The sequence below is a fragment of the Ixodes scapularis genome, unplaced genomic scaffold (genome assembly GCF_016920785.2).
Source record: "Ixodes scapularis isolate PalLabHiFi unplaced genomic scaffold, ASM1692078v2 PGA_scaffold0__279_contigs__length_252992795, whole genome shotgun sequence".
Classification (NCBI taxonomy): Eukaryota; Metazoa; Arthropoda; class Arachnida; order Ixodida; family Ixodidae; genus Ixodes; species Ixodes scapularis.
Window position 1 is genome coordinate 247,445,460 of NW_024609835.1, and position 25,467 is coordinate 247,470,926.

Here is a 25,467-nt window from a genome sequence, read left to right on the forward strand (position 1 = left end):
AGGGCGACCGCATTCCGCTTCTCGATTCCGGTGAAGTATTTGCTGCATAGAGTTTGCCGTCGGTGTCGATGCTGTTCTATCGTCGCTAGAAGAGAAAAGAAGGTAACTGTATTATACGTCAGCAGCTTAAACAAAGCACGAACTGGAAGGTAAGAAACACCACTAACCTGTATGGACGCACAAGTCGTACCCAGGCAGAGGCTCTGACCCAGGTCGCGCAGTACTCCGCCTCGTACGGCTTCGAAGGGACGATTTAGTACTACGTGCCGTGCGCGATCTTCGACGTACTGTTTCAGCCGACCAGGCAGCACTTGTTGCGGCTTTCTTGGTGCGGAATAGTCATCTCAGAAATTACAGCGCTAACCGGCTAACCCACTACAAGAACGCACAACCAACGCAGCGCCTGGCAGAAGATGCCCGATGCAACGGACCCGTTTGCCGCTAGGGGCGCCCTGGTCGGGGCTTGAATTAGATCCGCACGGTTGTGCGGATCTAATACGGGACGGCCGCAGCGGCGGCCGTCCCTAGAGTTCCTGTATAGCTACCTACGGTATAGGCTCCCGTAGGGAGCCTATACAGGAACTCTAGCCGTCCCGTACCCCCAGCGCCTCATAGCAGGCGCCGTCCGAAACCCCGCGCATGCGCCGTGTGGCGGACTCGCTCTTCCCGCCTGCGAGCACACCCTCGCTTTGTCGTCTGCTAGGCACAGAGCAGACGACGCCACAGCGCTTGCCGATTTCCCCTGAACACGGTTCAGCAAACCACGGCGTAAGAGGTGTCCACGGTTGATTCCCTGACTCCGCTGGCTAAGGATGATCATCGCCACTAATTGTAATACCACAATAGATTACTTTTTTTCTTTTTTATGGGACGAACTTGCAGTTATACTCCGTTTCACTTTAGGTCTAGGCGCAGCGGACGCTACGAGACGATAGGGCCAACCAAAAGCGACAAAAGCTCACTCTTTGCACCTTATTGTGTCCCCCGGTGATGCACTCCGTGACATTGCACCTTTGCCGCTATTTGATTGGCTATGTTGTTTTGTAGCGTACGCTGCATTCGGACTTTAGGTGAAACGGAGTATAAGTCTATTTTTGTATCACACCTGCTGCGCTCATACTGGTTTGCGAGCGCATATTGTGAAAGATGCATTGCGAAATCCTGTTCCTAAAAAACAAAAAAAAAAACAAAAAAAAAAAAACGTAGACAGGGTTAATGCTTCAATGACTCTGCAATCTCCCCCAATCAAAATCGCCGGTTTAAAATGAGTTTCAGACCAGTTCGCTAGGGCCTGGGTACCAGACGAGCAGCACCGTGGCATCGCCTGCTCTGCGCCTAGCAGACGACAAAGCGAGGGTGTGCTCGCAAACGGGAAGAGCGAGATCGCCACACGGCGCATGCGCGGAGTTTCGGACGGCGCCTGCTATGAGGCGCTAGGGGTGCGGGACGGCCGCCGCTGCGGTGAGTTCGTTTCACGGCACTCGTGCCCACGCGTGCCCACTCGCAGCGTGGAACGGGTTCGTTTCGGCCGGCACTCCACGAGTGGTTGCACTTTCCGTGTTCGTTTCAGCGCTGACACCCCACGCGTGCATGCACTCGCTGCACCGAGAAAATCGGGAGTGCGCCAAAATGCAATCCCGTCATGCCTCACTCCGGTGGGGCCGGCGAGGAGCGGGAGCAGACGACGAGGGTTCGTCTGCTACGATGTGTCGCGGAACCGAACGGGAAAAAAAACTAGATTTTCTGATAGAAATCGCGTCCTGCGGGAAACAAAATCAAACGCGAGCTTGAATTGTGAGCGTCTGCTATTTCACGGAGGAAGCAATTGGCAACCCCTGATTTATTTGCAGGTTTTAAATCGCTCTGTTGCCGTACAACGCTGAAATATACCAGTGTGTAAAGAAATGCTCAGAACAAACGCAACAGTGGCCCCCGAGATGTCGATCACCATCCGTGTGCGGGTGAAAAATTTAACATTTCTCGATAAACCTCCCCCAGCAGAAACCTCTGACTGCCCAATAAGCATCAGAGAAAGCTAAAGATGGTGACTGTACCCGAGGATTGGGCAACATCATCATGTTTAACATTTACCTACGCAGCTAACTTGCCTTGTCGTATTTTGTTTGAGAAAGCTCTCGTTCTCGACGCCCTCACCAAGGCTAATATCTAATCCACCTATAATGACGATCCAAATCGAAAGTCCCAGTTTTGCTGGATATTCCAACAGGCTAGTTTTAAGCTGTACCCTTTCAGTGGTTCACGCATAATACCATGCTCAAACGGATCAAGCTTCTGCTCGGACACCATCATCACTTTTCTTCAGTGTAAACGGTTATAAGGATTGAAAGATCGCAACCAGCTGCTTTGTAGACAGCTGGTTGCGGAAATTTACGCCGTCTGTAACTATCTCTACGGCAGCCGAGCTGCTTGAAGACATCGCAACTATAAACTACAGGTTGCAGTTGCCAACGTTTGTAGATAAACGGTGGTAGCGACTGCATTCTCGCGTCCCCACGCATCACTCGGAACAGAAAGGCGCTAGTTTCGGTTTGAAGTCGGTACCTTTTCTACAACATAGATGGCGGCAGCATCAGTCTTCTGCACTCGGTGCATTTGGCGAGTTCGTTTCAGTCCAGTTTTCCGTGCAACACTCTGTGAGTGCGATGTATTCTGGGAGAGAACTCGAACGGTGCCAGTGCGTGTGAAACGAACTCGCTATAACAGTGTCCATGATAGTACGTTTATTTCTGAATCAGCTTGACAATAACTGGGCGATTTTTTTTCGCGCCGTTCCGCAATTCTCTTTACTATCTTCCTGTAGGCTGATGGAAACATCCAACGGTGGTAGGCTTAGGAGGGCGACCGCATTCCGCTTCTCGATTCCGGTGATGTATTTGTTGCATACTTTAGAGTTTGCCGTCGGTGTCGATGCTGTTCCATCGTCGCTAGAAGAGAAAAAAGTTAATTGTATTATTCGTCAGCAGCTTAAACAAAGCGCGAACTGGAAGGTAAGAAACACCACTAACCTGTATGGACGCACAAGTCGTACCCAGGTCGCGCAGTACTCCGCCTCGTACGGCTTCGAAGGGACGATGTAGTACGTCGTGCCGTGCGCGATCTTGCCGACCACGCAGCAATTGTTGCGGCTTTCTTGGTGCGGAATAGCCATCTCAGAAATTACAGCGCTAACCCACTACAACGCAGAACCAATGCAGCGACTGGCAGAAGATGCCCGATGCAACGGACCCGTTTGCCGCTAGGGGCGCCCTGGTCGGGGCTTGAATTAGATCCGCACGGTTCCTATAGAGAATACATGAGGTTTTTCACCAACCTAAAAACATTCTCACATAATAACGGCTGCGCGGATCTTCTTGAAAATTTCGGCTTTAAAGATATTGAGTCATTATCGAGACACTAAGCACAACAAATGTTTCATTATAAATTTAATTATATTCTTAAAAAAATCATGAAAATGGTCAAAATCGGCTAATTCGGCACTCTTGCGTTCGGAGCGAATTTACAAAATTATCTAAATTCAAACATAAGAAGTATTGCGCTTAATGCCTTCTAAATTTATTACGGAATCGAATAATATTCAAATTATTCATGTAAGTCGATTTGTTCCGTAACTACAGCAAATATAAAGAACCAAGGTGTCGGTGCTTGTTTTCGTCGCTTTTAAGGTACCTCTCACTCCCGTGCGGTGGCGCTCGCTGTCCACGAAATGCGAAATCGTTCGTTCGGAGATCGGCCGGATCGGCACTGTGTGAGGTGTTCTTCCGCGGCCGTATTCCGCGCCCGTATCCTGTTTCACTCTGCACGCCGAGGCGTCAGTGTGCGTGTCTTGTTTTCCTGGTTCTCGGTGGGTAGGTCTCCGTGTTTTCGCAAGCGGAAAATTCACCTTGGAGCTATGGGTCGAAGGCAACCGTCCTGTGGCAAGCGGACCGCGACGTGTTCCACAACCACGCGGTCCGTCAACGCGTTGTGCTTGTTTCTACTTTTTTTTTTTTTAAACGGGCTTTTTTTTTTGACGCAAAGTTTTATTTTATTGTTATCCTTCACACAAACGTCCTTCGGCCTTGGGGTCGTGGAAATCGGGGAAGAAGCGTGCACAGAGTAGATCGTTCTTTGCCTCCTTTTTATTTTTCACGGACGTCCTGTGACCTCCGTACGGTTCGTGGTCCGCGCAATCTAACGCGGGGAAAAACGGGTCGCCCGCTCTGTAGTCAGGGTATTCCTAGGGGAGGGTGATAACTCGCTGTTCTTCTGGAAATTCACATATCACCCAAAAAGGTGACATGGGTAATGATTACGGTATGTTTTTTCCAGTGTTTATTTTTGAGCGAAAATCGGTGCATGTTTTTCGGTGCTTATTTTTTAATCACTAGTGTATGTATTATGGGTTGAACGTCTTGTGATGACGCTAAAAAGTGTCGATAACCAAAGAAAAATGCGATTGGACAAGAACATTTCAAATTTCCAATTTTCTTCACATATCTCATACGCTCTTCTCGTGGGAGCATCTATCCTAACGAAAAATGCCTAAGTCAGTGAGCTGTGAAAGCATACTCAGTGTACAATCTTTCGGCCTAGATAGGTATTGCGCACGCTCGAACACGCTTCACAGCCCAGTAGACGAAGTTGGTGGCACCCAGAAGGCGAGTTTTTGAATGGTCTGTAGTAGGCAAAAGAAACAAATAACAATCAACGCATATCAGTTCTTCAAGCGAAGAGGTGCGTTTCTAAGGTCAATGGTTCCGGACGGCACTAATGTTGGCGTTGTCGTAAGATGACGTCAGTTCATACGAACTGACGTCATCTTACGTGATCACGTGACACAAACACGTCACCTTACATGATCTCGTTACACGAAATGACGTCATCTTAGGTGATCAAGCTGCACGAAATGACGCCATCTTACATGATCACGTAACACGTCATCTTGTAAGTCAACCTCTCCCCACAGCAGCGCGCTCCGCGCTTCCCGGGCCCGTGCAGTGCTGTAGTCGAAAGCAAGCTCCCTATGGCAAGCGAAAGCTTCTGAAGTCTCACATTGAGAATACTCGCAAGCGGCCGTCTGTGGAAGCTTCGCACGTTGAGGTTTTTGGTGAGATCATGCCATCGTGTTCCATTAACTATTGTTGAAGTTATCGTTCAATAAAGCCCTAAAAATATGAATGTAGTTGGTGTAGACATCAAGATCTAATCACAAATGCGGTTTGACGTCGTTTAATTAACGTGTATATACAAGTGTAGAAATAAATGAGTTATTTGTGCATAGATGTTTAAAAAAGTGTTTATTATTCGACATAGGACTTTGGGGAGAAGGATGTGTTCAGATTTTTCTTCATGAGCGCAAATACACCTGACGCAATAAATAGTGACGATTTCGTCGTCCCAGTGGTGAGCAGGTGATTTCTTGCTCGAAACAATGATGCCATTTCATAAACCAAGTTCTGTGACATATGCTTTTCCAATGTCTGGTCACTATTTTGTAAATTAACCTTTCAGTCCAAACGAGTATACTTCTGTTTGTTTTTGTTAGCTTAGGAGGGGGTCACAGAGCCTATCTTTTTGTCTTCTTCTAGGACAGACGTACAGAGTTATACCGCAACACGCATCTGTGGAGCACACAGAGCTATCGCTCTCCTGTTGGCGGTACAGTAGCAGACGACACAACGCAGCTCCATAGTCTATCGAGGGCACGGCTAGCCGCGGCCCGTAGCGCGACCGTTCAGACTAGGGAAATGGTTTTGAAGAACCGAGAAATTGTATCTTGTGTACAATAATCACATGTCGTTAGTATACTAGTATTCTACTTGCTAAGCCAAATAAATATTTGCAGCTTGTGAGAATATGTTTGCGTGACGATTTACCGTTCACACTCCTGACGGATGTTAGCGAATCCTTCATGTTCGTGGCTCGCAGTTATCGGCATCCCCTCGGAGTGACTTCGCCATATATTCTTTTTTTGCTTGCAGGACATTAGAAAATCACAAACACGCGAGAGAAAAAAATCTTATGAGTACGCGTCATTTTGAGCTTCGTAGCTCTAAAGATGCCCGGTAAATGTCGTCCAGCTTGGGAAGAAACTTCCTTTTTGTTGGAGTTTGACTAACGTATGCTGGCAGCTCGTTTCCTGTCTGTTTTGTCTATACTCCGTTTCACCGTAATTTGGCAACCCTCAGTCAGAGCTGCTGTAAGGGAATCACAGTCGCGGAGCAAAGCACGTGACAGCTACTTTTAGGAGCAGTACTATAACGCCTGGAGCGCGTCTCCGACTGGTGTGTTTAGCGTCTTATGCTGGCCATACATCAATAGTGGTCCCGAAGTGCAACAAATGACGTCACAGAAGACGGAGTGTGACGCTGTTGCATCTCGCGATCCTGGCAATTCATCGTAGAAATGCTGGCGAAAACCTCGAGCGAACACGAGTGTCGCTGTCGTCATGGCGTCCCAACGAAAACCAATTATACAATTTCGACGTTTTTGTAATTCGGTAATTTAAATTACTGTATACAATTTTTAAGAAAGTAAAGACATCATAACCAAATAGGAACTTCCGCGCTAAAACATGCAGTGCGAAATAAAGACAACTACTATCTTTTTTTTTTTTTTTCTCTTGATGTCCACAAAAAAAGAGGCTATGCAACATCGATCCTACCAGTTTTTTTTTTTTTTTCGCACATTATGTGATGTCCTTTAACACGAAAGTACCGACGTAAAAGCGCTGTAGAGACGACATAAAAACAAAAATTTAGGTGAATCGAGCTTTGTAGTGGAACGGAAAAAAATAAATAATTAACGACTTTTTACAGTAAATACTTCACCTCTAAGTAGAACTTCAAAAAAGTGACGGTTACGCGCTTTCATGCCCATTTCAACAAAGTTGGGAGAACGATGTATTGCATCTTGTGAATACACATGTGGAGCAGCATGTTTATGTTAGAGGTATTGTGTGTAATCGCTGCGCAGTACCTGCCAAAAGATATTATTTGGGCACAGTCTCAACCGTTTCCGTCTGTGTGTGCTACGAATACAGCAACTCTTTTCGTAGAAGTGATGAGGAAATGGCGTGCCCTTGATGATACGATTGTGATTATGAAATAAAATTTTTAATCAACCAATAATTTCGACCTGTCCGGTCGCCTGGAACCCTGACAACAACTATCGCTTTCTAAAAAGTTCATTCTAATATTTACACGTTTTGTGGAGTTCATCGAGCGAATAAGAATGTTCCAACAATGAGCTAAACCTACACGAGTTACCCAATCCAACACGGCGCTTTTGAATTTTAGCTCCGTAGATAGTTCTGCAAATATTCGTCTAACAGTTTTGCAACGTTGGAAAGCATCGGAATGATTCAGAATCACTGCGGAGTTGATACTCGGGAAGATAAGACGGGCACTTGGGAGAAACGGACCGTGGCATTTGAGACAGGGGCAAACGTGCTACAATCGCATAGGCTTCTTGCACTGACGTCACATCGCACACTTTTGAACACCAAGTAAGAGGAGGAGAGGGAAGCTGCTTTTGTAAGAATTTTGAGTGACGGGTTAATCTTCTATAATCTTCTGGGGGGAGAATAGCGACGCCTGTACATATCCGGGAGGCACAAAGGAGGATCCTGATAAGAGGGGAGCTCCTTCTTCCCCTCTTCTTTGGAGGGCAACGGAAGTGACGTCCTGTGGTCATCGCTTGGGCGACCGCGCGCGCGCCCAAAAAACCTTTCGTTTCTTCTTTTTAGGGTTGGGGGGGGGGGGGGGGGGCGGGTCCTCCTTTGTGGCTTTTGACAGACGCACAACGAGACTGGCAGAACAAGCGCATGATTCATTTCTTTCCATGGAGGCGTTCTGTCTGTGTACGCGAAGGGTGGTGCACGAAATAACCCAATCCCGATTCCCCCGTGTCAATATCCCCGCAGCAAATTCCCCGCGTTATCTTTCCTGACCTCATTTCCCCCGGGTTCCAAACACCCCGTGCCCCCATCCCCTTATCAGTTCCCCCCGTCCTCTGCCCCCAATTCTCGTTACGGGACGAAAGAAAAAGTGCATACCGAGGGTCAACAAGAACAAAGAAACCTCGAACGCGACCCAGGTGAGTTCTATTTAATTAAGGGACTTTCAACATTGGATGCTTCCCAGACGAGGTTGAGATGCAGGAGATGGAGGTCGAATTTTTGAAAACGGAAAAAGGGAAAGAGGCCTTAATACTAGACGAATTTAAGTATTGCTTTCAGCGGAAGAACCTAGATGAGAAAACTGCCTGGAGATGTGCTAAATACTGGACAAATAACTGCAAAGCAGCAGTTTTCACGAAGCACGGAAAAGTCGTCAAGACAACACAAGGTGAGCTAACGACTTTCTTTTTTTACTTTCGCAAACTCTCAGATTGCTGTTCAACTTGAAGGGCACTGAATGAATGAGGCTAAAATCTGCTGCGGCGTTACATCATCATCACGTCGATGTGTTTCAGAGCACAACCATCCACCTGATAGCAGCCAACTTCGGGAAGCGCGACTGAAGAACGCATTGAAGCAAAGGGTTAGGTCGGAGCCGCATTTGCCAGCACCGCAGGTGTACAGCAGAGAGATCTTGAGCCTTGTGGGTCAAGTAAGCAAAAACATTGTCTCGTCTTTACATACTATGTTTTATTACACGCGTATACATGTTCATGGTGTCCGCGATTGAACCTTGTTTGTGACGGGACCAATTTGTTCTAGGTTGACGACACGGTGATGGCTGAGCTGCCGACTTTTGAGAGCGTGAGGAGCACCATGTACAGGGAGAAGAGAAAGCAGCAACCGAGCCTACCAAGGGACATGGCCGAGATTAACCTTGGAAGACTACATACGGAGACACTCGACAAGCGAGACTTCCTGCTGTTCGACGTCAGCATAAGTGCAGGCCGTGTTCTTTGCTTCTGCACGCAGGAGCTGCTTTCTCATTTTTCGGAAATGGTTGAAGTGTTCATCGATGGCACGTTTTTCTCCTGCCCGTCATTGTTTTATCAACTAGTCACAATAAGCGCCGTCAAAGAGGGTTTGAGCTTCAACGTCGCCTACTTTCTTCTACCTGGGAAGTCTCGAGAAGTATATGTGTCGGCCTTCACGAACTTCAAGACGGCGTTGGACGCTCTTCGTGCACCTCTGTCACTCAGCGTTGTCCGTACGCACTTTGAACTGGCCCTTATCCAGGCTTTTCTTTTCGTTTTTCCTGGAATCCGGCACCAGGGTTGCCATTTTCACTTCGCTCAAGCAATCTGGAGGAAGGTTCAAGAACTCGGACTTGCCAAGGCTTACCAGGAAGATTCTTCGGTAACGATGTTTGTACGCCAGACAATCAGTTTGGCCTTTGTCCCGCCAGCGTTCGTACGTATTGCTTGGCGGGGTTTGAAGGCAACTGCACCACCAGCCCTTGGAGTCCCACAACTTATCCTGTACTTCGAGGATACTTGGCTCTTAGGAAACTACGACACCCAGCAGTGGAACCACCACCAAAACAGCGGAGCCCGGACAAACAACCTAAAGGAGGCCTGGCACCGGTCAGTTCATTTTTCAGTATGGTATAAATTTGCTATCGAAAAATCAGAATGCTTATTTACCAGGAGTTGTAATCCTTGTGCTTTTTATTTACAGAAAAATTAACAACGCCATCGGGAAAGCGCACCCCAATGTCTACACTTTCGTGGAGCACATCAAGCGGGACGAGGCCACTAGCAGAGTCACCCTCCTCCAGGTATCCAACGGCGGCCAAGCCCGAAAGCGACAAAAGAAGTGGGAAATGAAGGACGCAGCCATCAGGAAGCTCGAGCAGCGTCTGTCCAATGGAGAGCTCAACATTCAAGAGTTTCTGAGGCTCGTGCAGCGATATTGCGGTATCTAAGTAGTGGACATTGCTTCAACAAGACTGTATACATTAACATGTTAATAAATCTGCCATCATTTTCAATATTGTCGAGCACTGAACTGACACAGGATCACGGAATAACAGTGTGCGTTGGTTTCAAAGAACATCGGAGGTGATCAACGGGCGTCCGTATCGTTTCATCGACACTCGTTTCATCGACACCATGTTTCGTGAAAAAACTAGCTTCGTCGCACGTGCATCACAGGGACCCATGTTAATCCAGGCGGACCACCCGTCCACGCCGCCTCGCGGCGACAGACACAGGCGACTTATTACAAAAGGAAGCTAATTCGAGCTGTCGGTGTAATAAACTTTTGATGAAACGATATGTCGATGAAACGTCCTTCGATCAACTGATTGCCATTGGATAGAGAGGCACACAAAAGTTACAATATGGGGGAATTGGATACGGGGGTGCCGGCACTCGGGGCAGGCAAGACGGGGAATTTGACAACGGGGATCTTGACACTCGGGGGAAATGGCACGGGGCATTTGGAACGGGGGAACTGCCACCGGGAGAATCGTGCTACAACCGTATGCGAACATGATTTTTTTCCCCTTTTAGTAGTTAGTTGTTCTTGCCTTGACTCGGGTCCCAGTGGGTGCGTTGTCGTTGTATGCCCACTATTTTTTTTTTTTTTTTTAGTTTATGGTATTTTTTGCGCTGATGGGGTATCAAGGTAGACGAAAAAAAAAAAATGAAATAGCACCTCGACAAAAAGAAAAAACTTGTTGCGATCAGGAACGTTTTCAAAGCGATTTTAGGAGCCTGCAGTGTTACCGCAGGTGCAGGAATGAGGGCGTAACCCAGGCACTTGAAGAGAAGGGGAAGCTCTCGTCTTATTGGGACTCTCTTTTATGGGTTTCCACGTCGCGATTGTCCTTCGAAATCAACTGTCATTTATTTCTCGCTCGTGGCTTCTAAATACTGGAAGCCAGGAATCGAGCCACAATAGTTTTGCGAAATCAAGGTTTCCCTGAAATGGATAAATTTCACGTACAGTTCGACGCGCAATACCTTTGCCGTATTGACTCGCGAGAAATGCCCCCAACACGGCTGAGTATGGCGGTGCTCCAAACGTTACATCTAAATTTTGTTGCCTTACCTGTTACTATTTCGCGCCCATTTTGAGCCACGTCAAAATGAAAGCGCATGATGAAATAAAAGTGACACTCGTTTTCCGCTCGATGGAAATTTCACGCCAGCTCGCTGTCTTTGCTGGTACCTTGAGCGTTTCCCAGCGATGCGGAGAGTTAGAAAAAAAACAAAAAAAAAAAAAAAACACGTGCGATGGCATCTTTTGCACACTCATTACTTCTATAACACCGAGCCACCTCGTATCCTTTTGTTTTTCTTTCATGGTACTAATTTCTTTCTGCGCATTACGGCTGTTACGACGCTAAGTCTGTCTGCACCTTCGCATTTGAACTAGGCTCAGATCAGGGACGAACCAGTTTAAATCAGGAAAATATAATTAACACTGTAGCAAAGTAAATCTATCATATCGATCGGAAATACGATTCGGCACATTCCATCAGAACACATATTGTGCAGAGCAAATGCAATAGCGAGTCAGCGTGCAAAACGCCGCCACACTGCGCTACCATAACATCTGAGCGATTTTTGCATAGCACCGAGCACGGAAAAGAGAAAACAGTTATTCATTCACATAAACGAAGCAAATTTATTTAAAGCCCGGACACTCCGTACGTCCAATCTAGCTAAGGTTATCAATAGACTCGACCATGTCATTTGTTGAAACAGATGAAAGACGTTGGCAAAAATGATTAAACTGAATAAGTGAATCTAACGCACGTATTTTACCAACCGACGGTCGCGCGCCTTCAATACCCATTGCGCACCTTGGACACACTTTGGAGAGCAATGCATATTTACATCGCCGCCCGAGGTCTCCATTGAACGTGTAGTGCTGACCAAAATAAAATGCTAACCTGACTCTCAATCGCTCACCGCAAAGGACGATTTCCAAGAGGCGGTACTGTAAATCACTCAAAAAAAAAAAAAAAGAACTCAAGCTATAGAAACGAGCGTCGTAAAAAAGGGGACCGACATTTTTATTCCTACCTCCGAACAGAAACGAGCGCCACCCACTGCATCACACAGCGCAGAGGCCGGACTCGGCCACCGCGCGTATTACCACTGACGTCCGATGCTATGCACTCTGAGCTGACTGACCGCAGACATACCAAGCGCGCGCGAGGGAGGGAGAAACTTCCTCCGCCGGGAGAACACAACACATTTGGGGATCTATTTCACGCAGCGGATAACGCGGGCCTTTTCACACTTCGATACTGGCGCCATCTAGAAGTCGCGCGTTCAACCACGTTACGAGCCGCGCGCCATCTGGTGGCTGAGACGGACGAATAAATAGAGGTACCGCGCCCTCTTAAACCCCTCCTTATTCAAACCACAGTGTCGAACCCAATTTTTTATCCGTTCGCTTTAGGTTCGGGTTCACTAACTTCACTAGGGTGTCGCGTGATGTCGACACCGGCGCGTTATCCAAATGATGTGCGCATGCGCGGCTGCACGCGCGAAAGTATGAATCTTTGGTGCCGCTTTAGTTGAGTGCACATAGGATTTCTGATACAGGTACGACCTGCCAGCGGTCGTACCGCGGCATCAATTATGCTGCGGCACGATCGTTAGCAACATGATGCTTCAATGTATTGGACGGTACAAGTTACATTACCCTTCCTTTACAAAAACAATTGCGACTTTAAAGAAGCGGATTGCAAGTTGTTTCAGCGTAGAATTAGCTGCGACTTTCGGTTTGTCGGATGGTGAGCATTTTAAATGAAATGCCCCTTTCCTTGATCGCAAATGCCGAACATTAGTTATTTGAAAGGGATATCTAAAACTCAAAAGCAGTTTTTCTTTTTTTCTTTTTTTTTCTTATTTTATAATGGAACGAAACGGCACATACTAAAGTCCGAGACTGTTTTAGCATGCTTTTAATACCCCAGGTTAACTTTTGTGCCTTCGTTTCTGCCCGTCTTCTTTTTCATGACCTTAATCAGCTCGCTTCACTTGTCACTCATTCTTGTGTTTAAGCGACGAACCACCCAAGCGACGGTCGCAAAGGGGTGAGAATCTTTTATTTCTTCATGGCTGCCACGACCATCCGAGGACCACCCGACGTTCACTTGGCTAATAAGCCGTGACAATTTTTATCACGCGTTTTAACATTGAACTTAAGTCCAAAAACTGAGACAACACGTGGGCTGAACAAGTAATGCTTTATAAGATTCAAAGAAAACAAGCAACTATTTCACATCATTTTGAGCAGAAAACATGAGCACACGTAGATCAGGCAAGGAAAAAGTTGTAATAGTTCACAGCACGGCATTGAAATAGCGGTTACAGTGTGCAGCGCATACATGGTTAAAACATGCAGCGCATTATCCTCTTGAGGGTAAACTATTTGAGACCCACAGGCTCATAACAATACATTTAACCGACAGCTGCTTTCTGTCAACCAGGTAAGTCTCGCCTGAGCTGGGTGTTTGAAGGGAAAGAAGACCCATGGTTCCACAGGGGACGTACGTATCTGGTTCACGCTAACGTCCCTGGATATTTTTTGGTGAAAAAACATCGAGGGACTTTAGTTCACGCAGACACACAGGGTGTTTTTGTTTTATTCTTTACGGGACTTTACATATCTTATAAAAAAGGATGTAGCAGATATGTGGATGCCGTCTTTCGTTATATCTGTAGGGCTCGGCGGACAATGGGTGAATAACCGTTGCAATGTTTAATGATTAACTAAAATCTGTTAGTTAACTTGTTTATTAACGGCTTAATTGGCCATGGAGCAATTGCAGTTTTAAAAGGAGTCATTATTAAAGGCCAACACAATTTCGTCAATTCGCGAAAAGGCAACGAGGTTCGCGAAATTTATCGTTAAAGTTTACCTTTCTTCGCTTGATTCAGAAACCGCGTTATGAAAATAATACGTAGAATAGTGACTTCGTCGTCTTGATGTGTGGCGCTGGCGAGTCCACCGAAGACACGCTGTCGAGTTAGTGACGAAGGGACAGAAACAACTGTGTCGTTCTTCTACGCATCAATATCAGCACAACCTCAATCGCGCTTTCAGCGCGCGGTTTTTTAATCAAGCGAAGAAGGGCAAAATTTTAGCGATGAATATCTCAAGGCTCGTTGTTTGTTCGCCAACTTTCTAAAATGGGTTGGTCTTTAATAATGGCTCCATTTAAAGCTGCAATTGCAACATGGCCCATTAAACCGTTCATTAAAAAGTTAGTTACCATATTCGGTTAAGTAATCAAAATATTGCAACGGTTATTCATCCATGTAGGGTCCGCCGAGATCTACGGATGTACAGTGCAGACGACATACACGTACGAGGACGGTCCGATGAGTACTTAGCCTCACCGCCCAATATGACGCCACTATCGCAAGAAAAATTTACTATCGTGTAGTACATTCTCGTAGACAGCTACTATCGAAATTTCAACCAAATCGAACTCATAGTTTTGTTTTGACCGCATGGGGAAGCGGGCGTGTCCGCGAATTTTAGAGAAATGGAAAAAGAGCAATATCGGTCGGTGATTCAATTCTTGTTTTTGGAAGGGAAATCGTGCAGTGAAATCAAAGAGCGCTTGGATGCTGTGTACGGTGACTCTTCTCCTTCGATGGCGACCGTCAAAAATTGGTTTAACAAGTTTCAACATGGTCGCACGTCGGTTTTTGATGAGTCACGCTCAGCTGCCCTGAAAACGGCTACCATGGAGGATAATGTGACAAAAATCCATGATCTGCTATTGGCAGACCGCCGATTGAAGGTGCGTGAGATAGCTGAGACAGTAGGCATCTCAAAAAACCTCTTGGGTCATATCCTGCATGAAATGTTGGGCATGAGAAAGCTGTCGGCGCAATGGGTGCCGCGTTCGCTCACTCCGGACAACAAGCGCAACCGTGAGACCACTTCAGAGCAGTGTTTGACGCTGTTTAAGCGCAATTCGAAGGAGTTTCTGCGTCGTTTCGTGACCGTCGACGAAACATGGGTTCACTGGTACACACTACAGACCAAAAACAGTCGCAACAGTGGCCTTCACCCGGCGAACGCGCTCCGAAGAAGGCGAAGACTGTCCTATCGGCCGGAAAGGTGATGGCCACCGTTTTCTGGGATTCACAAGGTGTGATCTGCATCAACTACCTGGAGAAGGGCAAAACGGTCACATGGCTGTACTATGCCGAATTATTGGGCCGATTCGACACCGAATCGCAGAAAAAACGGCCCCATTTGGCGAAGAAAAAGTGCTCTTCCACCATGACAACGCACCGGCACACACTTCCGCCCTCGCCACGGCCAAATTGGTCGAATTGGGCTACGAACTGCCGCCCCATCCACTGTATTCTCCAGATTTGGCCCGGTGCGACTTCTTTTTGTTTCCAAACTTGAAAAAGTCACTCGCCGCCCAAGCGAAAATTTCTAACTGGGACCAGTTGGCACCTCAGCTGGTTTGAACTGGGACTAACTGGTCCCAACTGGGAATCAACTGGGACTAACTGGTCCCAACTGGGAATCAACTGGGACCAATAGGAGTCCAACTGGGAGCAGCTGAGGGGTCAACTGGTTTGAACCATTCCCAGTTGGGAGTCAACTGGTTTGAACCATTCCCAGTTGGGAGTTAACTGGTTTGACTCGTTCGACTCCCAGTTGGGAATGGAGTGAACTGGGACCAGTTAGGAAGATAATTGGTTGGAGCGATTCCCAGTCGGACTTCAAATGCCTTTCCCGTTCCCAGTTCACACGGGGCAACAATTTTGATAAGTTGGGGGTGCATTGACCTTTGCCAATGAAGAAAACTAAAAACACTAACATTTTTAGACTTATACAAATAGGCACATTTTTAATTAGTGGGGTACATTTATATATTTATAAAAATAATATAAACATTTTAATTAACTAAATATTTTTTAATTGGAAAATATAATTAGTGACAAAATGTGTTCAATTAAATGAACATTTAGTGCATTATTAAAATATATTAAAACATTTATTTAAATACCTACAGTATTTTTCTTTTTTTTAATAAATAAATGTATCTTTTGGCCAATCAGAGCTAGCGGGCCGCCGTGGCACGCGGGTGCGGATTAGTGGTACGCGTTGGCGACAGATGGCGCTGCCTATGCTGACACCGGAGTCGGTCGGGGTAGAGAAGGGTCGCCATCGCCGAAGTTGGCGTCGTTATGAAAATGTCAAAACTACAGCTGCGCTTCTTTGGACCTAACTTTACACACACCATGGTGGCGGCGGTGAACTTCGAGCATGGAAAGATGCAGTTCAGCGATCGGAGGGCACCCAGGAAAGACCGGACGGAAGAGAAAACGCCGCGGAGAGCACAATGGCGAAAATGGCGGGAGGTCTACCTCGAAAATGTTCGACTGTTGTGACAGAGATTGCAAGGTGGGAGCGCTACCGCATCTTATCAGGACTTCACCTGCGCAACGCGGGATCACGGATGAGCGCCTTTCTTCGCGCGATTGGAAGAGAAGCTGAGGACGTCTTCACTAACAGACGCCAGCGGCCGATCTTCCTTCATCTCATGAATACCACCTCTGAAAAAGCGATTTAACCGTCGCAAGCAAGTGACTAAACCCGGAGCGTGTACGTCACCGAACCTATTGTTTAGCTTCATTCTTCAAGTTTTTGACAATAAAGTCTTGTCAACCTTCCATTTTGTGCCGTGTTTCATTTTTGCTGGAGTTGGTACCAGCCATGGGCGTATCAACCGGGGGGGCAAGGGGGGCGCTTGCCCCCCCACTTCTCAGAGTGGGGGGCAAGGTATGTGTTTTGCCCCCCCCTGAAATAGCGGAGGTCCTTTCTGAGAAAAATGTAAAAGTAACTAGGAAAAGTGGTAAGGCTGTTTTTTTTCGTCGGTCCCGTACTCAGGGACACATTTCTTGCCATATTAAAAGAACCAAACAGAGCACACACATATGTTTGATCGCTCCTCTACTCCATTCACTACTAAGCACGAGATCGCAGCTTCGAGACGTGTACGCCCGGTTCACGCTTTTTGCCTCCGCTGCGCTGTACGGGTAAACGGGGTATAGCAACGTTGGATATGATCGGCGCCAGGCACGTATCCAGGGGGTGGCGGGGGGAAGGGGGGGGGGGGGGGCATGGGGCCTGCCCTTCGCCCCCCCCCCCCCCCCCCGCCGAAATTTTCCATTTTGATGGGGCCTCCTCTCTCCCTCCCCATCATACAGCATTTTGCCATGGCCGCCCCCCCCCCCCCCCCCCCGAAACAAAATCCTGGCTACGTGCCTGATCGGCGCCCTGGGCGCGCGCTCATGGTCGTCTGTAGCTTGGAGTGCATTGCCAAGGAAAAGCAGCTGCCATTATTGTCAAGGGGGGGGGGGGGGGGGGGCGAAACTGACAGTGTTCAAGAAAGGGGGGGGGGGCGGGATATGAGAATATCATCACTTTCACATGCTTTCGGAGCTACCTTGTGGTTCGTACCTGATTGGTGCCTATATACTTTCAATTCTTGCCACCCAGACGTTTTTATCAAGCGGAATAAAAAGGATGCGATATGCCGCTAGATGCAACTTTCAACTTTACAGTCCTTGTTTCATAAGGCAGCTGCATTGCATTTTACGAAAAATGACGATTAACAAAAGTAGCTCAGAGTCAGAGACCAATTTGAGCAAAATTTTCCGCTCAGAAACTAACCCTGCCTGAACCTAGCAGGCCGAGAGGCTTGAAAAACCAACCAATATTAAAAACTGACCATTAAATATTATTTTGATATGCTTACCAGCAACGGAAACCACGGCTTCAGCCCAGTCATTTTGTATGTCATATTTTGTACCTGTTTCTTATTGTGATGTTTTTAAGACAAGCTTAGAGTTTGGCTCCAACTATTGTAATTTGAGAGCCATCATATCATTAGACCCGCGCAGCGGGAGAATTAAGAGCCCTACGCGGCTCGCGAGCTGAAGTTTGACCACTTCTGATACATGGCTTGCACGTGACGTCATACCGTAGTGTGGGCCTGTGCATAGATGTCACGTTAATACCGGATACTGACAAAGAGTATGTATTGAACTTATTAACTCGAACCCTATACGTAATGCCGCGACAAGGAGGCTTGCTGCTGAAAATCTATTGGTGCACCACACGGCATCATGTTGGTCTTTCGCTGAGGATTGCCGACCGCTTTTATCCCCCCCCCCCCCCCCGGACAAGGTGAGCGTGCGCTTTTCCCAAATTTCGACGGCATCGGGGAACCACGCGTCCTTGACGCATCTACTTGCCTGCGCCTGCGAGAGTGTATTTTCGGAAGTGATGGGGGCGGAGCCTGACTGCTCTAAGCTGTACTCTTGCCCACATAGGCTGTCGATTGGCTCCCCTAAAGTCCCTAGCTGGTGACCTGGGTTAAGTAGACTGATTAAAAAGGAGCAACGAGCTCCGTCGAAATGTGCTCTTCGATGTTGACGTTACCACTGTACACATGTAATTAAGCAGTGTCTATATCGAGACGCGGGGCTCTCCAGAAGTACTGCTTCTATATGCTGCTCCCATTCCGAGCCGTCTTCCACCAACGGGGCCAACCTCTCGGTCCCAACGCCTAGATCATCGCGTCGGCGCTGCTGTCTCGGAACCTGATTGCTCCAAGTAAGTGTTGTTTATAGCTGGTAACTTCTGATTTTTGTCTTTTCGTGATTCCTTTACCTTGCTTATGTTCTGTCGTCAGTAATATGGTTGTTTGAGCTCAAAGGAAAACATTGGATGCCTTTTGTAAGAGTGTATGAAGAATGGCTGACGGCTACCGGAGCTGCTCAGTATGGGTGCACACTCATTACACAACGCTCCAGGGGCGGCACGTTAAACGGCTATCTTTGTGCCGGCGGAAACAGGGCGACGCATCAGGTGTGGAGGGTTGTCTTGTCCTCTTTCTGTTTCGCGAAAGGAGGCAAAACTTCACCTCAGTGCTTAGAAAAACGTTGGTAGATAGAAACTACCTCCCTAATAGAAACTAAGTTCAGTGTCCGCCGGCCCCGACGGGCGGGGGGGGGGGGGGGGGGGGGGGGGTAGCAGGGTGCCTGGTTTGCCCCCCCACTCAAAAACAAGTTGGTACGCCACTGGTACCAGCGGTAACTGGGACCAACTCCAACTGGGACCAGTTGTAACTGGGACCAATTCTAGCTGGGACCAACTCCATCTGGGACCAGTTGGACGACTCCAACTGGGACCAGTTGCAACTGGGAATTGTTCCATAAACCAGGTGGTCAGGTGGGTTTCAACTGGGACCAATTGGTCCCAGTTGAAAAAACTCACTTTGGGGGGTAGCCTGGTGCACTGCAGAGATGCAATAACCGCCTACTTCTGCGGATATTGCTTCTCTGCAGTGCACCAGTGCTCGGTAAAAAGCGCACTCAACGGGACTAACCCGCTGCAACAATCATTTCGAAAAACGAGCATAGTGCAGTTCTTCTCGAAGCAAAAAGTGTAATATTCGAAACTACTATTTGAAATTCCGAATACTCGCACAACCCTACTATCCTAGGCTATTTCATACTCGAGATTCAAGCAATTTTAAAGGACCTAGTTTCCAAGCCACTTCGTTTCAAAGCATGGCATTTTCAGCCAGGAAGGAAACAACAATCAACTCAAGAAAGTAGAAAAGGAAAATACCAAATCACAAGCATGAAAATACAATGGGTGGACCCTCATTAATCATTAGTCCCAAAGGTATGATTTTTTTTTTTTTTTTAAGTGTTTTGTTTGACGTGTTTTGGTGTGATTCAATACCGCAGCCAGGGACGGATGCAGGTGTTTCCGGGAGATCAGCGTATAAGATGTTTGAAAAAAGACCTCCACCCCCCTTCCTTTTGAATGCTACATGTGTAAAATGTTAGGGTTGAGAAAAGAGGTGGGGAGGGGGGTTCAGGGCATTTGGATTCCCCTCCGATTCCGCCACTGCGCCACCGAAGTGATGTACCCGTGCTCCGCCATTGGTTCAGGAATCAGGTAATGTTTCATCTCTTTGCATTTTTTTTTTTTGTGCATACGTGTTATGTGTTATATCATCAGTGTTCCAAAAATATGTTTTAAATACCTTGTATGAAGTCTTACATTTTGGGCTATTTTTATATCCCGTCATTTGGCTATTCTTGGGCTATAGCTCACAAAAATTTGGCGGGTTACTCTGCAAGTACCTGGCAACCCTGGTTAAAGAGAATCCTCATAGAAGACCAGTCACAGTCTGCCAAAAGGAAAATGTGAGGTGAAGAGTAGCCAAGACACACGAAGAACACATCTTGGCTTTCGGGAAACTGGAACCGTCCAGCTGGTCTCTCTACCGTTCCATGACTTCTGCGGCCTTATAGCTGCAGAACGATACACCGCTGATCGTGCGCACCATCCATCATGGGCAAACAAACTTGGCCCATCTCAAGGCGACAGAAAACGACCTTTCATTCGTCACACCATCACGGCCGTCGAGGCAATAACTGCACGAATCAAACTTCCGCTGCCGAGTTAGGACCAGATGTCGAACCATCGGGGAACGTCGAGGGGGTCAGGAGCAGCCCCGATGGCCGTCACCGTGGCGACAACCCGTTCCTCCGAGCCCTCTGAGGACCCCGGACAGCCAGTCGGACGATGCGGGGGAAAGCAAAGTCGGCCTTTTTATCGCGGTGCCCGCATCCGGCCGGCTGCAGACGTCGTCGGGTGAGCCCCGCGCCGGCGCTCGAATAGGGGCCCCAGCTTAGGTGCGCACTGCGCGCCTGCATCAGCTACCATGGCACCGAGCCCGGCAACAGGAGACAATACATCGTCACTTGGGAGCAGAGCTCCGCAGGCCGCGGCCGTAAACACTGCGCAAGCGGGCGACGCGGGTTGTGTCATGTTACGCCAACACTGGGAACAAAAAGGGGTAGACGCTTACGATGGACATCATGCCCGTGGTGTTCATCGGAGTGTCCGAGACGGTGACCGAGCGCTTCAGACGCCGGGCAGCCAGGGAGCTCGACGAACTTTCCGCTCCGACAGGGTCCGAGAAGAAGGTGTACATCGAGCCCGTTTCCGTGCTCGGGGCAAGGCGTAGCGTGTCACCGTGGAGTCCGTAGCTGCTGCATGCCGCAATGCTGAGGCTCAACACGAATTTTATCAGCAGCAGGCGACGCACGAGGTCAGAAACACAGCTTCTCTCCATCACGCAAATCTCGTTGCTTCGGTTGCTTCCATCAACTCTCGGAATCCCGGAATCGCCCTAAATCTTCGGGCGATTTCCGGTTGGTGTGTGGATGGATGCTAATGGCCGTGCCCTTCATAACGGGCGGCAGCTTGCGCCACCTATCCTAAGAAGCATGGGGGAGAGGGTAGAAATTTGAAATATTCCCGTCGTGTTCAAAAATAGGTTGAATATGATCCACATTATCCGTAAATGACAATCACACGTTTGTATTTTGAGCCTGGTGGCTGTATTTTTCGTTATAAACGGCCCACTTTGGCAAGCGCTCGGAGAAGGCCCAGCGGAGACCACGTGACATCCAACGCAATCGTGACGTAGGTCGTCTCAAGACGACCAAAGCTACGGCGAGGCTGACGTCGAGAGGATGGCCTAGTCGTTCCAGCCACCGACGCGGCTGCTTTTGTACAAATTTAGAGTGACGGGTTAATCTTCTATAATCTTGTAGGGGGGACAATAGCGACTTCTGCGACACACAAAAGGCATTCTCGGGAAGAGGGGAGTTCCTCCTGCCCCTCTCCTCTCGTCGTGGCCGGATTCGGGACAACCTCCGTCACTAGCTGCCAAGGTTGCTAGACGGGCATTACAAGCGAGGCGTTAGCGACATCCACCAGGTGCTCTTTGCTAATCGTTTAATTCGTTTTAAAATTCCTTTTCGTGACTTTTTTAACGAGATATTGGTATGTTCGATTTGATGGTGCTTTTTTGAACAGATATAGACCAAAAAATGAGCGGCGAAATTTCGTTGTAGTATTTAAGAGGGAGGAAGCGAGCAAGCCGGCCGTGTCGCGGCGGTCGCCTATTGTTCGCCGCGACCTGGCGGTAGTCACCGCAGAAGCATCGGGCAGCAATGGCGACGAACAGCACGGCGGACAGTGTCCCCGTCGTGATTACGACGGAATTTAAGGCAGTTACGAGTTCGGAAAGTTCCTTCGGAAGCCGGTGCCGCCGGCTCAGTATCATCGCGAAGTAATAGCAACGAACAGCACAGAGGACAGTGGGCGACTAAGAATCCGGAAAGCTTCTTCGGTATCCGGTGCAGAATCATCAGGGGGAAGAAGTGGCGATTAGCAGCACAGCGGACAGTGATCCCGGGGTGATTACGACGGGGTTTAACGCGGTTACGAATCCAGAAAGCTTCTTCCGTGGTGCCAATATGACTAAGAGAAAACTGTTTCATGAATCTGGCCGCGTGTGCGACGTGAAGGAGGTCCGTTTCGACGGACATCTGGATGTCACGGAGCGTCGTACTCTGCAAACAAAATTAAGCGCGCCCGCAAAAATTTTTTGTTGGCGTTGAGTGGACACTGTTAGCTATAGGAAGCGAGCAAGCCGGCCGTGTCGCGGCGGTCGCCGATTGTTCGCCGCGACCTGGCTGACCTGGCGGTAGCCGCCGCAGGAGCATCGGGCAGCAATGGCGACGAACAGCACGGCGGACAGCGTCCCCGTCGTGATTACGACGGAATTTAAGGCAGTTACGAGTTCGGAAAGTTCCTTCGGAAGCCGGTGCCGCCGGCTCAGAATCATCGCGAAGTAATAGTAACGAACAGCACAGAGGACAGGAGGCGACTACGAATCCGGAAAGCTTCTTCGGTAGCCGGTGCAGAATCATCGGGGGGAAACAGTGGCGATTAGCAGCACAGCGGATAGTGTTCCCGGGGTGATTACGACGGGGTTTAAGGCCGTTACGAATCCAGAAAGCTTCTTCCGTGGTGCCAATATGACGAAGAGAAAACTTTTTCATGAATCTGGCCGCGTGTACGACGTGAAGGAGGTCCGTTTCGACGGACAAGTGGATGTCACGGAGCGCCGTACTCTGCAAACAAAATTAAGCGCGCCCGCAAAAAAATTTAGTTGGCGTTGAGGGGACTGCGGTAATTATGTACGTTTATTTCTGAATCAGCTTGACAATAACTGGGCGATTTTTTTTTCGCGCCGCTCCGCGATTCTCTTTACTATCTTCCTGTAGGCTGATGGAAACATCCAAGGGTAGGCTTAGGAGGGCGACCGCATTCCGCTTCTCGATTCCGGTGAAGTATTTGCTGCATAGAGTTTGCCGTCGGTGTCGATGCTGTTCTATCGTCGCTAGAAGAGAAAAGAAGGTAACTGTATTATACGTCAGCAGCTTAAACAAAGCACGAACTGGAAGGTAAGAAACACCACTAACCTGTATGGACGCACAAGTCGTACCCAGGCAGAGGCTCTGACCCAGGTCGCGCAGTACTCCGCCTCGTACGGCTTCGAAGGGACGATTTAGTACTACGTGCCGTGCGCGATCTTCGACGTACTGTTTCAGCCGACCAGGCAGCACTTGTTGCGGCTTTCTTGGTGCGGAATAGTCATCTCAGAAATTACAGCGCTAACCGGCTAACCCACTACAAGAACGCACAACCAACGCAGCGCCTGGCAGAAGATGCCCGATGCAACGGACCCGTTTGCCGCTAGGGGCGCCCTGGTCGGGGCTTGAATTAGATCCGCACGGTTGTGCGGATCTAATACGGGACGGCCGCAGCGGCGGCCGTCCCTAGAGTTCCTGTATAGCTACCTACGGTATAGGCTCCCGTAGGGAGCCTATACAGGAACTCTAGCCGTCCCGTACCCCCAGCGCCTCATAGCAGGCGCCGTCCGAAACCCCGCGCATGCGCCGTGTGGCGGACTCGCTCTTCCCGCCTGCGAGCACACCCTCGCTTTGTCGTCTGCTAGGCACAGAGCAGACGACGCCACAGCGCTTGCCGATTTCCCCTGAACACGGTTCAGCAAACCACGGCGTAAGAGGTGTCCACGGTTGATTCCCTGACTCCGCTGGCTAAGGATGATCATCGCCACTAATTGTAATACCACAATAGATTACTTTTTTTCTTTTTTATGGGACGAACTTGCAGTTATACTCCGTTTCACTTTAGGTCTAGGCGCAGCGGACGCTACGAGACGATAGGGCCAACCAAAAGCGACAAAAGCTCACTCTTTGCACCTTATTGTGTCCCCCGGTGATGCACTCCGTGACATTGCACCTTTGCCGCTATTTGATTGGCTATGTTGTTTTGTAGCGTACGCTGCATTCGGACTTTAGGTGAAACGGAGTATAAGTCTATTTTTGTATCACACCTGCTGCGCTCATACTGGTTTGCGAGCGCATATTGTGAAAGATGCATTGCGAAATCCTGTTTCTAAAAAACAAAAAAAAAACAAAAAAAAAAAACGTAGACAGGGTTAATGCTTCAATGACTCTGCAATCTCCCCCAATCAAAATCGCCGGTTTAAAATGAGTTTCAGACCAGTTCGCTAGGGCCTGGGTACCAGACGAGCAGCACCGTGGCATCGCCTGCTCTGCGCCTAGCAGACGACAAAGCGAGGGTGTGCTCGCAAACGGGAAGAGCGAGATCGCCACACGGCGCATGCGCGGAGTTTCGGACGGCGCCTGCTATGAGGCGCTAGGGGTGCGGGACGGCCGCCGCTGCGGTGAGTTCGTTTCACGGCACTCGTGCCCACGCGTGCCCACTCGCAGCGTGGAACGGGTTCGTTTCGGCCGGCACTCCACGAGTGGTTGCACTTTCCGTGTTCGTTTCAGCGCTGACACCCCACGCGTGCATGCACTCGCTGCACCGAGAAAATCGGGAGTGCGCCAAAATGCAATCCCGTCATGCCTCACTCCGGTGGGGCCGGCGAGGAGCGGGAGCAGACGACGAGGGTTCGTCTGCTACGATGTGTCGCGGAACCGAACGGGAAAAAAAACTAGATTTTCTGATAGAAATCGCGTCCTGCGGGAAACAAAATCAAACGCGAGCTTGAATTGTGAGCGTCTGCTATTTCACGGAGGAAGCAATTGGCAACCCCTGATTTATTTGCAGGTTTTAAATCGCTCTGTTGCCGTACAACGCTGAAATATACCAGTGTGTAAAGAAATGCTCAGAACAAACGCAACAGTGGCCCCCGAGATGTCGATCACCATCCGTGTGCGGGTGAAAAATTTAACATTTCTCGATAAACCTCCCCCAGCAGAAACCTCTGACTGCCCAATAAGCATCAGAGAAAGCTAAAGATGGTGACTGTACCCGAGGATTGGGCAACATCATCATGTTTAACATTTACCTACGCAGCTAACTTGCCTTGTCGTATTTTGTTTGAGAAAGCTCTCGTTCTCGACGCCCTCACCAAGGCTAATATCTAATCCACCTATAATGACGATCCAAATCGAAAGTCCCAGTTTTGCTGGATATTCCAACAGGCTAGTTTTAAGCTGTACCCTTTCAGTGGTTCACGCATAATACCATGCTCAAACGGATCAAGCTTCTGCTCGGACACCATCATC

General features: G+C 48.6%; 1 protein-coding gene across 1 annotated transcript; it reads left to right on the plus strand.

Annotated features, from left to right (window-relative positions):
• The first annotated feature begins 8,155 nt into the window (after positions 1-8,155).
• On the plus strand, positions 8,156-10,033 carry LOC115333179. The gene is made up of 4 exons (XM_040213836.3): positions 8,156-8,348; positions 8,476-8,612; positions 8,723-9,543; positions 9,638-10,033. The coding sequence occupies exons 1-4, from the start codon at positions 8,156-8,158 to the stop codon at positions 9,882-9,884; spliced, it is 1,398 nt and encodes a 465-aa protein (XP_040069770.1). The 3' UTR covers positions 9,885-10,033.
• Positions 10,034-25,467: the final 15,434 nt, after the last annotated feature.

Bases quoted from the DNA above. Each gene is read 5' to 3' on its own strand.
- LOC115333179 (XM_040213836.3), top strand. From the start codon at position 8,156: ATGCAGGAGATGGAGGTCGAATTTTTGAAAACGGAAAAAGGGAAAGAG. The intron at 8,349-8,475 runs GTGAGCTAACGA...GATGTGTTTCAG, and splicing joins AGTCGTCAAGACAACACAAG to AGCACAACCATCCACCTGAT. The intron at 9,544-9,637 runs GTCAGTTCATTT...TTTTATTTACAG, and splicing joins CTAAAGGAGGCCTGGCACCG to AAAAATTAACAACGCCATCG.